General features: G+C 43.0%; 1 protein-coding gene across 26 annotated transcripts in view; it reads right to left on the bottom strand.

The window, feature by feature from the left end:
* The window catches only part of ADGRL3 (adhesion G protein-coupled receptor L3), a 489,498-nt gene that overhangs the window by 139,373 nt on the left and 333,818 nt on the right, over nucleotides 1-16,307 (bottom strand). For 25 of the 26 annotated variants that reach the window (XR_010360855.1, XR_010360854.1, XM_064416867.1 and 22 more), the window contains one exon: nucleotides 3,232-3,312. The exons of the other annotated variant lie outside the window; for it this stretch is intronic. Coding sequence is in view for 23 of the 25 variants with exons in the window: in XM_064416867.1 (XP_064272937.1) it covers nucleotides 3,232-3,312 (81 nt within the window). In the remaining 2 variants the exon portion in view is untranslated. The remainder of the gene's footprint in view (nucleotides 1-3,231; nucleotides 3,313-16,307) is intronic. 26 annotated transcript variants of the gene reach the window in all.

The following is a 16,307-nucleotide window of genomic DNA, read 5'->3' as shown; positions in this document are numbered from 1 at the left end:
CACTTCTTTACTGTGTTTTAGTGCCTGGCAGAATTTGAGTATAAACTTTTAACTTAATTTATTGCCATATATGATAATTCTATAAAATCCCTTTCTAAGCCAGGGTATCAGTGTGACTCTCATCTATGAAACTCCTTGCTATTGTCAGTAACCATTTTTAAACACAGGTGTAATCTTCAGTCTGTAATATCACAACCTAAAGTCTCAGCTATGCCTGGAATTATTCTGTAAGAGAAGTTGTAAACACTCGCATAAAAATAATGTAGTCACATCCAAATTGTTGGATTGAAAGGAGGTGTAAAAATGGTAGTTAACAATGCTTCATACACAGAACTAATTTCACAACAGCCTCAAATTAAAAAGCGGGTGGGGACTAAGAGGTGTCTTGATGAAAAATGCTGATTCAAAGCTTCATTTCTATTCAGTGATGTACAGTGTCATTACTGGGTGGCTGCACAGAGCAGTGGCTCAGAGTAATTACCCTGTAATGCACAGTGACACTAATGTACTAGTAAACTACTGCAGTTTATACTCTATTCACCACCAGCGTCAGGACTCTGAAAGGCAGGTAAAAATCCCCTGCATGCATAAACAATGTGTGTAAATGTCACCAGTGATAAAATTTTTAAAAAGGAGAAGGAAGAGGCAGTTACAAATAAATCTGTCAGCTGAGAATTGCAACTGCATAAACCCACAGGAGCACTAAAGCTGTATCTTTTTTTGATAATACAGGAAGGAAAGATGCTTCTCTTAAAGCATCCTACCCAGGTTCTATTTCCATTTATTACAATTAAAACTGTAGGGTGGCTGCTTCTTTTTGCCACTCTGAGTGCAAAGTTGGCCTGAACCTGGTGCTCAGCTTAGTGAAAGGGTATGCACAGAGGCAAAATGAAGAGTGTCAAAGGAGTAGCCAGAAGCATTAATGGTTTATGCTGACTGTCATAATGCTGCTCAGATTTTAGAGATATAGCTACAGGAAATGTGGAGGAACTCAAGCTTAAGGACAGGTGTTTTTGACTCCTTTGTTTAAAACAGCTCTTCTGGATGAAGCCTGGAACGTGACCCAAGCATGTCCTAAGGTGTCAGAAAAAGCAGACAAACAAAAGGAATTATAAGCCTAATATACTTAGGGGGAAAAAAAAAAATCACAATACTCTAATGGATTTTGGATGCTGAGACTAGATATGAGGCAGCAGAGCTACACATCCCACATCCCAGGGCCAGAGGAAAGCCTTGCTGCTTCCGCAGGAGCCAGTGCCAATTACTATGTTTTTAACAGCCCCTAGTCACCAGCTAATGGATTGATGCCTCCAGAGCTGGCTTTCTCTCTGGCCCTCTCCTGTCAAGTTACACAAGAGTATTCAAGTCCTTTTACCAGAACACAGCAGCAGTAATACCAGTCCTTCCACCATGAGCAGTGCCTTCTTTAAGATCTCTCAACCAGGGCAGTGGAGGCCCTGTGAAAGCTGTCAGTGCAGCAGTTTATGTTGGATAAACTCTATTTTACCCTCTCTGAAAGCACTGCAACTGTTCTGCCTGACCCACGTTGCCCTGCTCCTGGTGGCACTGCCATTTATCTTGTGGAGGTAGCTCTGCCCTCATGAACAGCAGATCACTGAAGAGTTTTGTTAGTCTTTAGCTCTTGCAGCCTGGAGAAAGCAAGACACTGATGCTCTGTCCTGCTGCTGCTCCAGCATCCTTCAATTTCCTATAGCCTGTTCAGATGCCAAGGCAAGGATTTACATTGTCCTATTCTAAGTAAGCTCTGATTCATCGCCTCAATGACAGACTAGAGCAAGAAGGTCCTGCAAGTCATAACTGTCTCTGCCTCACTAGAGTGCTCTGCCGTAAAAGCAAGGCAGTAAATTTTACCACGGAACTGGAGGTTTTCAAATGACTTAGAAGAAGTTGACGATCTCAAATGCACATGTTAAATCCCAGGGTATTTCACTTAAAGCTACATGGAGGTTGTGGACTGCCAGAAGATTGTGCACGACCAGCCTGACTCATGGCAAGACCAGATTTGGAGAGAGAACTGTGAATCTGGCATCCTCACACCACCCAGCACATGGCTCCACCTCCCATTTTTCAATTAAGACCAGTTAGAGAAACGTGCACACACAAACACACATCAACAGCCTTCAAGTGCTGTGGCAGAATGATGACAATCACCACACAGGTCAATTTGGTACTCTTTCTGCCAGTGTAGCACCCTTTGAAGAGTGGGAAAAAGGGAAAAAACCCAAACCTAAGGTAAAGAATATCTCCATGCTATTGCACTTTGGCTGTCCTCTTCCTCCCCTTCTTTTTTTCCACAACATTCCCTGGGTTTAATGTTAATATTCAGTTGCAGAGTTGACCAAGAAATCCCTTCATAATCCTGTATGATTTTTGCTTTGCTATCATCTGTTCCAAGAAGAACAAGCTATTTACTTCAATATCATACCTGAATATTGGCCAACCTAACCAAAAGGAGCAAAGGGAGGTGTAAGAAGTCTGCACCACCACATATGCTTGCTTTGGGGACAACCTCATTTCCCCAGGCCTCAGGGGCAAACACTGGGGGCTCAGCATTAGGGAATAATTCTCCAAACGGGGCAGAGAAATCAAGGGCTCGCATTCATATTACTTTATTTGCACCAGTCAAGCCAGGTACCTGTCTTAGAAGGCTATTCTGGACTTACTCTGTACATATTGGCTACTAGCATCACTCCCAGGGGCAATCAGCCCAACTAAAATTTAATTCATCCTCTGTAATGAACATCTCACCAAGTCTAGGAAAAAAAACCCCTCAAGCAACAGCAATGAGGACTGAATATGGGCTTGAACCACTATAAAACCCATCTGTACCCTTTACTCACCTGAAGGGCAGTGGAAATCTGCCCTTTTGCACTCTGCCAGCAACTCCCTGTACCTTTGCACCACCATTAGGAAGGAAAGGTGCAAGACAGAGGGCAGGACCTAAGGTGTACCTGTCCCTGCAGGAGTAAACTGTGGGGAGAGCAAACCACCTTGTGAAGTGATGGGATGTTCAAAGCTATGTAATGGGACACATGGGACACGGTCATCCTACACACATCTCTCCTGCAGGAAGTAATTTGCTCCCCAGAGTGTCCTTGGATGGAGGGTGACAGCTTGGCCACGGAGGCTCAGTGAAGAAGTGAGTGAAATCCACCCATGCCTGTGGCTGGTTTGGAATGCAAGTGAATGGAGACTGTCCCACTGACTCACCCTTGGATGACGGTCTCTCCAGATCCGAATCCAGGTGGATCGGTGGGGCAATGTAGGAAACTTGCCCGTGGTGAGCCTGCCCTGTGGACAAATAAGTGGTTTAGTTCTGCTGTTTCCTACACAGATCTATCAGGGCTACAGTCAAATACACAGCATTTGGATTAAAAACAGCTTCACAAGTATTTTGTTCTGTGTTTTTCACAATGAACTTCCATTTGTGGAGGCACCCGGTGACAAGCTGAAACCACTTCCATCTCTCACTTCTTCCTTGCAGACACAGGTACTCTGGTGAACTTTAGTTCCACCTGCTTTACCACTACTACATACACTTTACACCACGTTCTCTTGAAATGTGTTCTCTCTCTCTCTCTCTATATATATATATGCGCCATGGAAGAGAACCCAATTTCACACAAGCCCATTCAATCTGTTAATCTCACTTCAGAAGAGAAACAAGTGTTCCTATGTCACAGCCATTTCTGAAGGAAGCATGGTATGAGGCACAATCCCACCTGTTTGTCCCACCTGCAGGAGACACAAATATAATTTTTCAGAGCTCAGCATTGCTTTCAAATGAGTGGAAGATTTTTTTGGTTCCTAACACCACCATGCAGTTTCTCAGCTGCTAAAAACTCAATCCTTCTCCAGCAATTTGGAGGTAACTGTATGGAGAAACTTCTATTTATAATAAAAACATTTTTTTTTAATAATTCATCTATTTACTGTACCAATTTACAGGGTTGTTAATCTCCTCTTCTAAACATGGAAAGTTAATGACACATAGATTATGATAACAGTTAGAGTAACCTTCCCATTTCAAGTAATATTCGTTCTGCAATAAAAGCAGTTGATTCCTCTTAAGAGACACATTCCAAATAATTAATACAGCTCCCTGTTGACACTTGCTGTTGTTGCTCCAAGCAATTTCCAAGCTAGCGTCACAGGCAGAGGAGCAGCAGTACAGTCTTCAGGCTTCTTTGTAATGACATCCAGGAATACCACAAGCACAGTATGCTGGTGCACATAATATGTTGAAAACATCTCTTCAGGGAGATAAAATATTAATGAGAAAGGGGAGAGAAAGAAAAAAAAAGAAGTGTGTCTGAATGTGCAAGTTATATTTACTGCTTTACACTGAGGATGACTCAGATAATTTGCATTATTAGCCATTACAACAACTGGACGTAATTCAGGTTTAAAACCTACCGACACATCATAAATTCTGTATTTGCTTTTAAGTGCTTTAACATGGGAGATTTGCTTCAGGCGAACCCATAGCAAACAACAAGTCACTCTGCTTTCCTCTTCTCGTTTACATGTTAAAAACCCATTTGATGTCATTAGTGAGCAAAAGTCATCATTTAATAGCTGCTCGGATCTGCAGCAGAAACAAGCAGACGGTCTTCTCTCACCCCGAGCTGCTCAGTGTGCAGGATGATCAGTGCCCTTATAACCACAGAACAGTCTCCTCATTTGCTGCATCAAAGATACCACTGAAATGTAAAACAGCTGAGCTTGGCAGGAAACTCTGGAAATCACCTAGCCCAGCTCAAGGGCAGCAAGAGCCCACAGCAAGTGTCCAATCTGATTTCCAGTATCTCTAAGGATGGAGACTCCACAATCTCTCTGGGCAATCTGTACCAGTGCCTTGCCACCCTCATAGGAAAAGAAAAAAACAGAAAAGCTTTTCCACTATCTGCCTGTAAGAAGAGCCTGGCTCCATCTTCTTTATTCCCTGTCATCATGTACTTATACACATCAGTAAGATCCCTTGGATGATCTGGTCCAGGCTGGATACTCACAGCTTTTCAGCCCATCCCCACAAAGAGGTGCTTCAATCCCTTTATCATCATTATGGCCCTTTGCTGGACTTGCTCTGGGCACACTGCTGACACATGGTTTTTTGGGATTTTTTTTTTTGGTTGGTTGTTTTTGTTGGTTTTTTTTTTTAATCACCTGATCTTCCTGGGAGAAAACAAAAAAAAAACCAAAAAAACCCAAAAAAAAAAAAAAAACCCCACAAAAAACCCCAAAAAACCACCAAAAAAAAAAAAGATTCTGGAGGCTTAAAGGGCTAGGCTGGAGAAAATAAGATACACCCACATTATATGAAAGACTAAAAAAACATCTGTGAGTTTGTTTAGACATTCATTACAATTGAGTAATAACTATAGAAGCTTATTATTGCTTTATTAAGGCTTTTACTTTATATGGAGGAAGCAGTAGCGTCAAATGCTCTCTAGTGATAAATGAAACAAGTTGCAGAAAGCTTTTATCTATCTGCTGATGCAAAACAGTACTTCAAAAAAAAAATCAGACTTCTGTTACTACTACTACTACTACTATGTACTACTAAAAAAAAGACTGCACACTTCGCACAATGCTAATAAATCAAACTTTGGGTTATAATATTCCTTCTCCAAAAAAAGCAATGCAAACAATTGCTGTGATTCTTTTTCTGGGCATGAATGCCAGCTCACTTGTTCTTCAGACTCATCAGAGTGTTCAAACTGGAGAAACAAAGGGTCTCCACTGTTACCTTATGAATACCTTTAATCAACACAATCAACATTTTTGGTTTTACCATTACTGCCAGTGGTGCCTTTGAGACAGTTGAGGGAAGGGAGGCAAGGGGAGGCATCTGAAGCAAGACCTGGCAGTGGGGCTGGTACACAAGCACATGGTCTTCTTGGCTTTAATGACATTAAAAGTGCTGCCTCTCACTCAGTTACAAAACAAAATTTTACCCAATGGACCAGTGAAAGGTTTTGAGACTGATATCACTGGTACAGCTCAGGTTGATCTCAAAGGCTGACAGAACGAGCTTTCCCAAGTGAGGCTGACTGACTCCCAGTCCTTGTGGAGTGAGTTTTGCAGTTTCAGATGCTGACTGCAAGCCCCAGCCCTAGGAATGAGGGACTCCCTCTCTTCAGTTCCAGCTGCTGTAGAAAAGCACGGATGTGAGAGCCTTAAAAAATAAATAAATAAAAGGCAGAAACACTCCAACACTCCATACCTGTCCCTCCAGTCTTTCAGCTGTTTTCTCTGCACATTGAGTCTGAGCTGACAGTGGTGCAGGAAAAAGAAAGACGACTTCTGACAAAATACCAAAGGTCAAGCTGTCTCTGTTGCTGATGGGAATTTGAGCATGCCTCGCATCGGAACAGCTTGCATGGCCTTCTCCCAGTCCCACCCTGCCTATAACCATCTGCTCTTTCTGCAGCCGGCTCCCAGGTAAACAGCAATCAAATGTAATCATCAAAGTATTGTTTGATGAAGTTGCCAATTTTGCACCGACCAGCTTAGTTTGTGTTCTATTTCCTTCATCCCTCTTGCCTGGAGAGGCCTGTGCCCATGGCTCCCTGTGAGGGCTAATGCTGGAAGACGGCTGTGGATCATCCCTGACCCTCTTTTCTTGCACCAAAACACAGGGATGCAGGTCTGGCCAACACTGCCTAAATACCAACACCATCTCAGGTGAGACAGGGCAAACAGCAGGTGTAGCACAGGGAGCCACAAACCAGCAGTCTTCATAGCAGACAGGCCACCTGCATGTGCTATGACAACGAGAAAAAAACCCCCCATGTTTGGTAGAAACAATTTTGGGAGCAACAGTACGGATATGACCTTGAAAGTCTATCTGGTGACATGCCTTCCTCAGGTAGAGGAAATGAGAAAGATATTTCTGAATTAGAAAAAGTGCTTGACTGGCCATTATTTTCGGGTCTGACACATGAGAGATACAACAGATTTTAAAAAGCCAATAACTTAGAAGAACAAAGATAATGTTTTGTGAAGACTGAAGGAAACATAATAGCTTGGCCTAAAGGGTTTTTTTTTTACTGTTTTTTAAAAAAGGGGATCTGAATGCTCATAGACAGAAAATAAACATCCACACATCTTCAAAATTCTGCCCTTAAGTGATTTAGTCATCTACAGATGAAATGATATAAAACCACAGAAAAAAAATCTGCAAATGCATGGGCTAACCAAGAAAAGCAACAAAGAAGTCTCATGCGTGTATCTATTAAAACCACTTGCTCCTGAACCGTTTTGGAAGCATACCCACTATTTGTAGCACCTGAGAGGGGAGGCCTTCCTCCTGATCCTGGGCCGAATTTCCAGTGCTGGTGACATTTGATTTTTCTAGAGTGCAGTGCCTGTTGTCATGTGTGCACATGGGAAACTGCTCATTTTCTACCTGAGATTTTCCAGTGCACTATCAAAGAGAAAGCCTGAATAGAAAACATAAGACTGAATGATTCAAACCCCCAGAAGCAAAGGGAAAAAACCACCAACATTTACCAGGCTAAAAGGCTTTTTAAAACATTTGGTGACTTGTCCTGTGATGCCATGGTGATGCCATGAAGACAACCACAGTCACCTGAAGGAATGGCTCTCCCTTTTCCCTGCTGCTCCTTTGCTCAGTGCCCTTGGTGGGTATGGGCAGTTGCACACCTGCATTGCAGTTCTGCCCCACACCTGGCAAATCCAGCAGCAGCAGTGAGAACCCACCAAGAGATATATTTTTTTAAACAAACATCCTTCAGACTCTTTGTTCTCAAGGGAAGAAAGTCCCTTTTCTTTGCTGTCCTTATCCAGAGGCAATCACTGCAACACATTTTTTGCTGTCATGTCAGATTACTCAGATTTCCACCCATTTTCCAGCCTACTTTAGCATTCTTTTGTCTTCCACAGGTTCACCACTTCCCAAGATCCTTTTTAGACAACCTAGTCAGCATTTCATGCAGAGGATTTAATTTAATTTCGTGCTGGTATCTCTGATAACCCGTGTTCCCAGGTACTGCCTCTCCTACACCCCCCCTCTTGTCTGCACCACTGAATGCAGGCACCTCCATGGATTTAATCCCTCATCTCTTACTCCATTTGCTTGGATCATTAATTAGATAATACCCATGAAACCACACATCCATTCCTGAGCCTTTGATTTCAGTTCTCCACATATTTTTACTTTTTAAAAAAATAACAATAGGATGGACACACGCAGGTATGCAAAATACATATTCTGAGGAAAATGCTTTGAAAACATAATGACAATTTTACTAATATCTCTACAGATAAAATATTCTTTAAATGCTTGTGGCTTTTTTTTTTTCCCCGTGTAACTGAAAACAATAATTTTTAAAAGCAGTCTAGTTTGTCTGTGATGATCTGATCTATAAAACACAACATTACTTTTTGGGAACATTTATGTAATTCCGTAAATGTTAACGTGATTTTTTTAAAAATCCAATTTATTATCTAGCAAAAGACTACATACACTTTGTTGGAGTGCAGCTTCTAGGATCATCACTCTTATCCTCTTTCACTTTCAAAACTAGTTAATTTTTTTCTTGTCCATTTTTCTCCCCTCTTTTTGAATCCCATAATATGTAGGCATATATAAAAACATATGAAAAGAGAAATTAAAAAGCTGGTGGGCCTGTTAACAAACTCTTTTGACGTGCCATTAAACAAATTTAATTCAGACCTATTACTCTGCATATATTCAGACTTCTCCTGGCAGCCTTTTTGTCTGCCTTTCATTTACAAAACACCATTCCCTCACTGCTCACCCTTTTACATTTTGCATTAAAAGCCTTCTTTTTAAATAAAGCTTTTATAAAGCCATTCTCTTCCTCAGACATGTCAGAGTTATCACAGATTCTGTCCACTGCTTCATTTATTCATGGCCTTTTATGGAGTCTCTCTCTTTCATCTGTACATCTCTCTTTCATCTCTCAATGCCCTTTTAACTCCTTAGGGTAGCAGCAACTCACGTTCTCCCTCTTCTTCCCTTGCTCCCACGGTCATTTCCCTGTGCTTCCCTCTAAGCCATTGGATGCTTCTGAGTACAAGAAAACCCTCTTTTCCAGGAGGAACTCTCTGACTACATTATCTCTGCTCCCTGGCCACTTTGCCTCTTGTATTTCATACCAGGAGCTATTGCAAGCTTAAAGGCACTGCAGCAGGTGTGGCTTCCAGGAGGGACAGCTGGCTCCTGTCACATCTGCCTGCTGAAAACAGAGGGTACCAGCACCAGCAGCCTCACTGGGCTATGGCCGAGTTTCCCAGTACCAAAGCAAACCCCACGCTCAGTCAAGGCAGCTGGCAAATGCAAAGAAGACCTTGGGTGTGAGGAAGAAAGTTCAAAGAGGAATGTGGGGAAAGGGATAAACTGGGGAGATGTCTGGCTAAGTCCCTGTCACACATGCATCTCATGCTTTAGAGTAAACGCAAATCCAAAAGCAGCATCTGGCAGCATGTCTGCATCAGCAGAGGTTGGCATGGACTTTTCTGAGGTAGCACTATTCCTGTTTTTAATTTGTCACAACAAAGAGCTCTAATCATAAGAGGAAGGACATCAAAGTGATCCTTTTTGATGACCAATCTGTCTCTCATGTGACAGCCATTACTTGAGAGCATCAAGGCTAGGTTTGAGCTACAAGAAAAAATAAGGACAAAAATAATGCCAAAGGAATGGGCTAAACCTGGGTATTATAGCACATAAAACAACTGGAAGATTTTCACTAGCAGCAGATGTGTATATTCCAAGGAGTATTTAGGACTCAGAAACTCACGTTCCAGCAGAAGTCAGAGGTAAATGAGCTTCTTAAAGTCACACCAAGATTCCTCGTTTTGATGCGCGATCATAATTTGTGTTTTTAGATAAACCTCATCCTTCTGTTAAGGACTTCAAAACATTTGATTTAGCAGTACCTTGGCTCCAGTGATGCTCTGCATCCTGCACTGCATACCCCAAAATCTACACTGTGGTACAGGAGCCTGGTATAAAGGCTGGGAAGGAAGAAGATCTAAAAAACCTGGGAAATATTTCACACATGCCATGATAATTAAACTGTGTTAAAGATCTCCTGTCTTCCCTGTCCCCCCACCATATGGCAGCACATGCAGGAAGGCTGCATCCAGTCCTGGCTTTCCCCAGTGCCCAAAGCAGGGACCTGACCTCCAGGGCTGCACATTTTTTGAGCTTGTCTCCCCACAGGCTTGCCCAGCAGGCTAAAGAAACATGACACGTTGAATTTTTCCTCCCCTCCCAGATGTGCTCACTGTGCTATGAAATACGATTTATCAGCCACCTGTACTGAAAAACATGGGAGAGGAGGAGAGGGTTTTGGTGCAGAGGAAACAGAGGGATTTGGAGCAATGCAGTCCTCAGAGCCCTGGAGCAGATGACAAATATTGGTCACAAACCACCCAGCGTGGGTTTAGCAATGGCAAATACAGAAAAACCCAATGAGATTTTTTTAGCCACCTCTCAGATATTGAATCTGATATGAAGAGCTCTGTGCCAGCTCCTGCTGTCCTTAATCTGTTCTTGCCCCAAAAGTCAAACAGGATGTTTCCAACCTCCTACCTCCCTTAGTGGGTCAAGTCCAGCCTGTTCTGCCTCAGGTGTGCCTGAAATGACTTAGGGTGGAGAGGTTTAGGGAAAACCCAGCCAAAGCCATTCAGTCTATCTCCTACAGAGGCAAAATCTTTCCTTATACTGCTTTGAAAGGTATCTCCTTGGGGCTGTCCACCTTACACTGTCAGATGCTCAGCAGCAGATCTCATAATCAGATGATTTTGCTTTAGTTTTTCCTTTCTTTGGGGGGAAGGAATATTGCTGACTATTTGGGTTATTTCCCCCATCTCTTTTAGCTGGGTGCAACTCTTAATCAAGGCTGCAGCCTCGTGTTAGAGTGAACCATTTCACAGCACTCCCCTGTGACATAGCCAGGCATTTCCATCTCCTCTCTTGGAGCAGATCTGGCAATTAAGGCAAGCACAGAGCGAGGTAGAGCTGATCTGATGGGAAATGCCCCACTGAAAACAATAATTACAAGTTTTCCACTGGCTCACTGAGCAGAACCAATTCAGGCTGGTGTGGCAGCAGTGCCAGATCTGAAGCAAAGGAAAGGGCAATAATAAAAGAGCCAGGGGTGGGATGGGGACAGCTATCAGTTTAACCATAACATAAAGCCACACCTGGGAACAGTAGTGGCATTGTATCTGGATGACCCCTCCACTCCCACACCAGAGTCTCTCCTTACCCCAGGGAGACTCCCACCAACTGCAACCTTCCTTCACTGCCTTTCAGACAGCTTTAAATTCACCTGCCAGCATAATTTAAAGAGCAACCCCAGGTCAAGGGGTTTAATGAAAGCCAAATGCGTTACAGCACACAGTTCCTCACAGGCTGAGCTTGGGACACAGCCCTGTCATTCTCTTACTTATGCCACTCTTGCTCATGCAGAAAGGGGAGCAGTGGGGGAGAAGAAGAAATCAGGCAGCAGCTCTTGCCATGCTGAGCTTAAATTTCAGTGGCAAAGCATCCAGGGGGTTTGTCAGAGAAATCAACTGAGATGCTGGATTATGAGGTAGGAGACATGTCCAGAGCAGGCAGGTAGATCTGTGAGTCACCAGCCTGGAGACGGTAATTGAAGTGTCTCGTGGTTTCAGATACTGTGTGATGTGGTCCAAGAATTTGTCACTCTCCCCTGCCTCCATTTGTGATAGCCTACAGCAGATGTCCCCTCCAATTTTGTCTTTATTTTCCAACCTTTATACCTCTCCATTTCCACGCTGCACCTTCCCAGTACTGCCTGTGCTTCTGCTGTGAGCCCCCATTTCACCACAGCCTGATTCCCTGCCTCTCAGCCTGCATCCTCCTGTCCAGCTTCATCAGCTCCATCTTCCATTGCTATGTGGGCAATACACCATGCAAACCTTAACTCTTACCTCCCATGGGTTTCTGTGACTATTTCTGACTGCGACTGCAGCCCAGAAAGGGGTGTCAGACAATAAAGCATAAAAGCATCTTCTTCATTATAGGTATTTTTAATCAAGTGCTCTCATTAAGGAAGTGCAAAGTTGACTAATCTGCTTTCCCTGTGGGTCAGTGCACCCTAACTGCATTAATCACTTCTTCTGATCTGCATCAGGAGCCCTGACACAGGCAGTGCTGCCTGCCTGGCTCTGCATTCCTGCCTGCTGCCAAGCCTCAGCAGTGCTGCAGCAGGACACTGCAAGAGGGGACAGATTCCATCTCAAAGGGAGTGATCAAGCAGCAAACGAGATTAACACGACATGATTTGATGAAGAAATGAAACAAGAGTATTATGCTCCGTGACCTAAAAGAACAGGAATGTAAGCCATCTTGTCTTTCCTTTTTTTTTTCTTTTCTTCTTTCTTATCTTTCAAGATAATATAAGGTATTTCTCAGCATGAAGGACATGACTGCCTGTAGAGAGATTTTGACAACTCCCCTCTGAGTGCTAAAATGCTGTCAGCTGAAAAACTGAGCTGTTTGGGCAAATTGATCCAGCTCTGACAGACTTCCTCTCTGTTTTCATGTTTTCTCTCTCAATCAAAAGCCTCCTAAAGAATCCATGTTTTCAGTTCAATGTCAGGGAAAGGGGGGAGAAGAGGGGAGATCGTCTGCTTTTGCTGCACTGCTCATCATTAACCTAACTGAATGGAGAAACCTGTGAGAGGAAGAGGAAGGTCTCAGAAGTCTCTTGCACCTCCCCACTGCACACAGACACAGGGTCTGAACACAACAGTTTCCCTAATTCACATATATAGTAACTGCATATGGACTTCCTGAGTGCCACTAGGGACAGAGTCAATACAGTTTGGGTGCAGACATGAGCAGCACAGGAAGCTGAGCTTGTAGGCCTGAGTTTATTTCCAATGCCAATAACAGGCAAACTGCTGGATCAGCCATCCAAACAAAACAAAGCCTTACTGGATTTTTTTTTTTAAATAATCATTAGGAATCATTTTCCCCTTCTTCAGCCTAAAGAAAATGAAATCAAAGCATTTTTAAACCTTGTCCCTAGCTGTGAATATATCTGTAACCTTTCTGCATCAGTGACAATTCTGAATGCAATTTTTGATGGCCAAATCCTGGGAGCACTCTTACCACTTTATAGCAAAGATTAAGCATGCTCCTGTCACAGTCAGTAAAAGAGCATCTCTTTCTATCGCCTCGGTTGGGAACTCCAGAAATCCCCAGTCCTCCAAAGTGAAGCAATGCCAAGCAGCTCCAAGTTCTTAGCAAAGACAATTTGGTGCTTTGTTGTTTCTGCACTCTTTTCACCTTTGCATAGAACACACTTTTATGACTTGGTGACTGCTGTTGTGCTTATAGGGTCTTTCTCCAGTTTTTTGAGCTAAGTATCAAAACATTGTGATGTTCATTTTTCCTCTTTACCCATCAGAGGAAACCAAATTTTATATTTTTTTAAAAGACTTGTGAAGCAGAATAACTGCTTTATAGATTCAGAGAGATTTGAGGTCTGTAGCTTATGAATTTTACTTCTGGTAAAGTCAACTATGGACTTTATAAACTTCATTGTGTCCCTTTTCATTGCTTCACAAAGTCAGGAATGACACAGAAGATTTTATTGTCTTTCCCCTTCATGCTACCATTGTACCCTTATTTATTTCCTTATGTCCAGGGAATAAGAAGTTTGCAATGGGTAGAGAAACAGCATTAGCTCACAGACTTCTGAGTAACTATGTTCATACAGCCAACATCTACAGACCAGATGTTTCATACAAGGTCAGATATAATTTTTTAGCATCAGATATTCTGCATTTGGGACCTGCATTCCTTAAGGCCCTTCAAGCATGTCTCGGGATTATTCTTATTCTAGTTCCCATGATGTTACTGTAGGCCTTGGGATGACAGTTTTGATTATAAGTTTGCACACTGCCTAGAACAATAAGCTCCTGATTGGTACTCCTTGAACAATACAAATTAATTCTCGCCTGAGCCTCCCTCGCCCTGTATGAATCATGCTGGATGTCTGCCTTCTGCAAGGGCAGCAGACAGATCTGCTGGGGCACTGCTCTGTCTGCCAGCACTGGGGCAAGGGTCCCGAGGCACTGCCAAATTTCCTGATCCCAAGGATCTAGCTACATATGTGCAGGGGAAGAGGCTGTTACACCACATCATTTCTGATGTGCCTGTCAGACCCCCCAAAAGACTACAGGAAACATACAGCATGACTGAAAATGAGACCACAGAGTCTAAAAAGTACACAGAAAAGGTTGTGTGTTTCAGCCCAGCTGAAAACTCTTTCAGCTTGTTCTGCTTCAGGCTCCTGTTCTTTGCAGTAAAATATTCTAGTATAAACTTAATAGACAGCTTTAGTTTAGAGTCTTTTCCTTTAGAACAGGCAGCATTCAAATTGTCCTTAGTCATACATTCCATCACGTCTGAAACACAATCACCCAATACCTCAATGCTAGAGAAATATTTTCTTCCCTTTAGGCTACAATCCTTCAGTTGATTTAATGAATGTACAGATTTACATATTCATATATACCAGCCCTGACCACCACTTCAAGCTAAACTTCCTCTAGCAGGCTAACCCTCAACTCTGCACTTTGGTTCCTTAAATAATCTCTTGATGAAAGAACTAACAAATCCAAGCTTCAATTATGTGGACAACCTGTCCTCTTATCAGGGACATGAAGCTCTTTCTTCACCCTCTTGCAATCTAAGCAAGAAAGGAAGAACACCTGTATTTCTGATTGGGTATCTGACCTACGTGGGATTCTAACTTTTACAGAATTAGCTTCACACTGAACCCCAGTAATGACCACCTCATTGTTTAGGAGCCCAGGATGCATACATGCTTTTTTTACCTGGATCAGAGGAAGGACAGAGCAGTGCTGTTTAATCCTTCTTTTGTAGCGTTACATCTAACAGCACTCAGTGGCACTAGGGACACTCAGAGGGAGGTATGATTTCTGACTTGGCACCTTGTGATTGAATGCAATCCCAGTAATGTCAGCCATTCCAGCTCTGATTGACATGAATAGTTTCAGGTAACATTGGTCAAATGGCTCGGTGACCGCTACAGCAAGAACTGAGTGTACACAAACATCTGATAAAAGAATATTTTGCTCTCAGTAATTGCATTACAAACTAACCCACTTGCTGCAGAGGGATTCTTATGCAGCATAATCTGCTTAAAGAAAAGAAATAGAAGAAATGAAGACAGAAAACTTCCAGCACGGAAGTACTTGTGACCCCACCATGGCAGTGACACCTTCAGAACAGTATCAATTCAACTTTCTAAATCTAGCTGTAAGTCCTCAAACAAGCCAGCTGAATACTGGGCAAGTCTCAGCCAAAGGTTCACCACCCTTCCACAGCCCCTGTGGATGGAGGGGAATGCCACTGATGAAGGTGGCTGTGCTGCTCCCTATGCCAGTCTGTCCTTTCAAAGCGTGTTAAAGCTCCTTGGCACAGGTGACTTCTTTGTGCAGGAGTTCAAGCTTTCATTGTGCTTTCCCTCCAGGGATGCCCTAATTAGAGATGGGGTTTCCTTCTCAAGTTACTGAATTTGAGGAATCACGCTGTTGTTATTTCCAGGCAAATTAAACAGGAGCAAAGATGGACAGAGGGGAGGAATAGAAAGGAGAAAAATGTCCTGGGGTGGGGGGACAAGAAAGGGACCCATACCCTGATGCATCCACAAAAAGGACACCTTCACAGCAGGCTGGAGTCCTCGGCATCCAATCCTGTACCCCTGTGGTCAGGAAGCAAGTCCTCTGAAAGCTTTTCCTTTGCAAGATGCCAGACAAAAATCTCCAATTAGTTTCATAAAGATGAGAAGCCAGATTGAAAGCTGCCTGTTATTTGACACAAAGGTGGCTTTCTGCTCAGGATAAGCAGAGGTTTACAAAACACTGAAAGATTTTCATTAAGGTGCGGGAACAAAAGAAGAAAGAAAAAGTGGAGGGCAACAAAGTATCTGTGCAGTGGATTGAGGGCAAATACCTACACTATCTGCTTCACAAGATGGATGAGCAGGGCTGCAGGTTATCCCCAGGTACCCAGTGAAGCTGATTACAAAGGTTACAAATGACTGGAACAAGCTTAGAGCACCCAGGACAGCTAAGAAAAAAACTCCTGTGACAAAGCCTCATTTTTCAGATGTTTGAAATGACATTTCTCAAAAGTCAGTGCTGGGAAGACATTTCACGTTCAATCTCAGGCATGCGCCAGTCAGGAGCGGCAGCCCTAAATTCTGCAATTACATCCTAGGACT

The sequence above is a fragment of the Passer domesticus genome, chromosome 4, assembly GCF_036417665.1.
Source record: "Passer domesticus isolate bPasDom1 chromosome 4, bPasDom1.hap1, whole genome shotgun sequence".
In the NCBI taxonomy this organism is placed as follows: Eukaryota; Metazoa; Chordata; class Aves; order Passeriformes; family Passeridae; genus Passer; species Passer domesticus.
Note: the sequence above shows the minus strand (reverse complement) of the source record. Positions and strands in the feature narration are given on the sequence as shown.